Source organism: Haplochromis burtoni, unplaced genomic scaffold (assembly GCF_018398535.1).
Source record: "Haplochromis burtoni strain Fernald_Lab_line unplaced genomic scaffold, NCSU_Asbu1 Contig_46, whole genome shotgun sequence".
Lineage (NCBI taxonomy): Eukaryota > Metazoa > Chordata > Actinopteri > Cichliformes > Cichlidae > Haplochromis > Haplochromis burtoni.
In genome coordinates this window covers 2,292,111-2,294,783 of record NW_024582407.1, presented here as the reverse complement: position 1 = coordinate 2,294,783, position 2,673 = coordinate 2,292,111, and the positions used below count along the sequence as shown (strand labels likewise).

General features: G+C 46.5%; 1 protein-coding gene across 1 annotated transcript; it reads left to right on the top strand.

Annotated features, from left to right (window-relative positions):
- The first annotated feature begins 272 nt into the window (after window positions 1-272).
- Window positions 273-2,195, top strand: olig3 (oligodendrocyte transcription factor 3). Its single transcript, XM_005930509.2, has one exon. The coding sequence runs from the start codon at window positions 537-539 to the stop codon at window positions 1,419-1,421; it is 885 nt and encodes a 294-aa protein (XP_005930571.1). The 5' UTR covers window positions 273-536; the 3' UTR covers window positions 1,422-2,195.
- The last annotated feature ends 478 nt before the right edge of the window (window positions 2,196-2,673 follow it).

The following is a 2,673-nucleotide window of genomic DNA, read 5'->3' as shown; positions in this document are numbered from 1 at the left end:
AAGAAAACAGACCGGTTTCTCCAGGAAGAGCAACTTTCCCATCCACGAGAGAAGTGGAGGGGAGAGGAGAGGAGCGCGGTGCCCCCCGACAGTTTTCTGACAATGGCAGTGAATGGTTGCGCACCGCGGTCACTGGGACAGTCAAAGCACACCGCCCCCTTTCTAACGGGCACGTCATCTTCCTAACTAGGCGTTATGAATAGGAAAGCCGCTTTTGTCTGTCCGCGCGTATAAATACCCACAATCAGTGTCCCCCTCACCGCAGAGTTACAGAGACACACGCAGAGTGAAAGTCGACAGACGCAAAGTGGGAACCGATGTGATAAGGACAGAAGCACGGGACAGGAGGGATACAGGCAACATCAGGTGACCAGAGTGACTAAAGGCTTCGGGGAAAAGAGAGAAAGGGAGAGGCAGGGAGTAAAAGCTGAGAGGGGAGAGTGTGGGGAGAGAGTGAAAGTGAGAGTGAGAGAGAGAGAGAGGGAGGAAGCCAGCAGCGACCTCCTACCCAACAACCTCGGAAGCAAACTCATAAAATGAATTCAGACTCCAGTCCAAGCAGCAGAGCCTCATCCCCGGACATGGACGGCATGTTTCTCCGTGACCACCACCCGCATCACCATCACCATCATCACCACATTGGCTCCTCCGTGTCCTCCTCCACGCAGAGCGGCGAGCAGCAGCGCCAGAAGATGAGCGGGGGCGAGCACCTGCGCTCAGGAGAAGCAAAGTCCGCGTCGGTGGGAAGCAGCAGCAGTAGTAGCAGCAGCAGCAGCAGCAGCAACAAGTATAAACTGAAGAAGCAAGTCACCGAGGAGGAAATGTACCAGCTCCGTCTCAAGATTAACGGCCGGGAGAGGAAGCGCATGCACGACCTCAACCTGGCCATGGATGGCCTACGCGAGGTGATGCCCTACGCGCACGGGCCCTCAGTGCGGAAGTTGTCCAAGATCGCCACGCTGCTTCTGGCCAGGAACTACATCCTGATGCTCACCAGCTCCCTGGACGAGATGAAGCGGCTGGTAGGGGAGATATACGGAGGGCAGCACTCAGCCTTCCACTGCGGCACGGTGGCGCACGGCCCCGGCGGACACTCCGGAGGTCCCGCCGCTGCCGCCGCTGCAGCAGCCGCTGCCGCTCACCAGGTGCACCCTCTTCTCGGGAGCGCGCTGTCTTCTTCCACGTCCTCCACTCTGTCCAGCGCGCTGCCGGGGCTCACGTCCATCAGAGCACCCCATTCCCTGATGAAGGGGGCTCCAACTGCGCCCTCGGCCCTGCAGCTGGGCTCCGGTTTCCAACACTGGGCTGGGCTGCCGTGTCCCTGCACCATCTGCCAGGTGCCTCCGCCTCCTCCACACATCCCCATCACCTCTACCGGCCTCACGAGACTCTCAGGGGAGGGGAAAGACGGGATGAAATGATGCCCGTGTGTCTGATGAGCAGCAGAGACTGAGAGATGTAATGATGTTTGTAAATAGATAATTCAGGGCATGAGGGGGAATTTGGCCTCACTGGTGCATGTTGTTGTTTAGTCTGTTTTCTTGTTTGGCGTATAACAGAAAAGCCTTTTTCCTCCTTGTAACAAGGACTTAGACTATATATATAAAGACTACTGATTTCTGCCAGTTGATGGTAAAAAAAAAAAGAAAGAAAGAAAGAAAGAAAATACACACCGCGCTCCTGCTGTGTTTAACTGAGTCTTCGTTGCACATGACATTGTGAAAGGTGAAGGAGGCAGCATGAACATTTTAATTTTGCTTCTTTCTTTTTCTTTTTTTTTAAAACATTTTTTAAATATATCAAGCGTCATTTTGTGAAAACGAAGAATGCTCTGTGCCTTGTACCAAGGATTTTAAACTTGAGTTCTATGTAAAAAAAAAAAAAATAACAACATGTTTGTGTTTGGCTAAAACGATTCTGCCACCACGGAAATTTGTTTTAAAAATTTTTAAGATTTATTTTAATCGTGTGGCTCACTGTGTGTCGATTTGTGCCCTGATTTCTATTGATTTCTATTTTGATTTTAACTTCTGTTTTTTTTGCATGATGGTGTAATTATCACAGCATGATTGTTTTTGCTGAAATGAATTTGTTATGCCCAGAGACCCCGTGTCTTTATTTTTGTACATTGTTGATGACTGATGAAATATTTATTATCGCCCAGCGTCACTGGATGAAATTTCAATAAAACTGGAATTATGAATCATACCCAATTTAGTCCTCTGTTTCTTTTAAATACTCACCAAATCATCGAAACGACATTTTTTTCTATCATATAAGAATTAAACCCCCGGAAGTTTAAGTCAGTTTTACTTTTTATTTCTTTAATTAATTTTGGTAGTTTCAGACAAAATCTTAAGATAAATACGAAGCTGTGCTTCTTTAAATATTTTATTTTGCCCACATATATGTAATCATTGCACATTAAAAAAAAACAAATCTTGTTTTAAATAATAATTATTGCGCAATGATTATAAACATTTCAAGGCCTCAGACAAAAACACCTCAGCGCGTTTTTTCTTTTACACTTCTCATCATTGTTTGTTCTTTTTTTAAGACCCCGGATTTTTCTGCTTATTTAAAACAGACTACATTGAAATCAACAAAACGCAGAGATTTATAGATAAATGAACATTTGCTATTTTATAGTAAAGATTTCTAAGGAAAGCTGAA

Bases quoted from the DNA above. Each gene is read 5' to 3' on its own strand.
- olig3 (XM_005930509.2), top strand. From the start codon at position 537: ATGAATTCAGACTCCAGTCCAAGCAGCAGAGCCTCATCCCCGGACATG.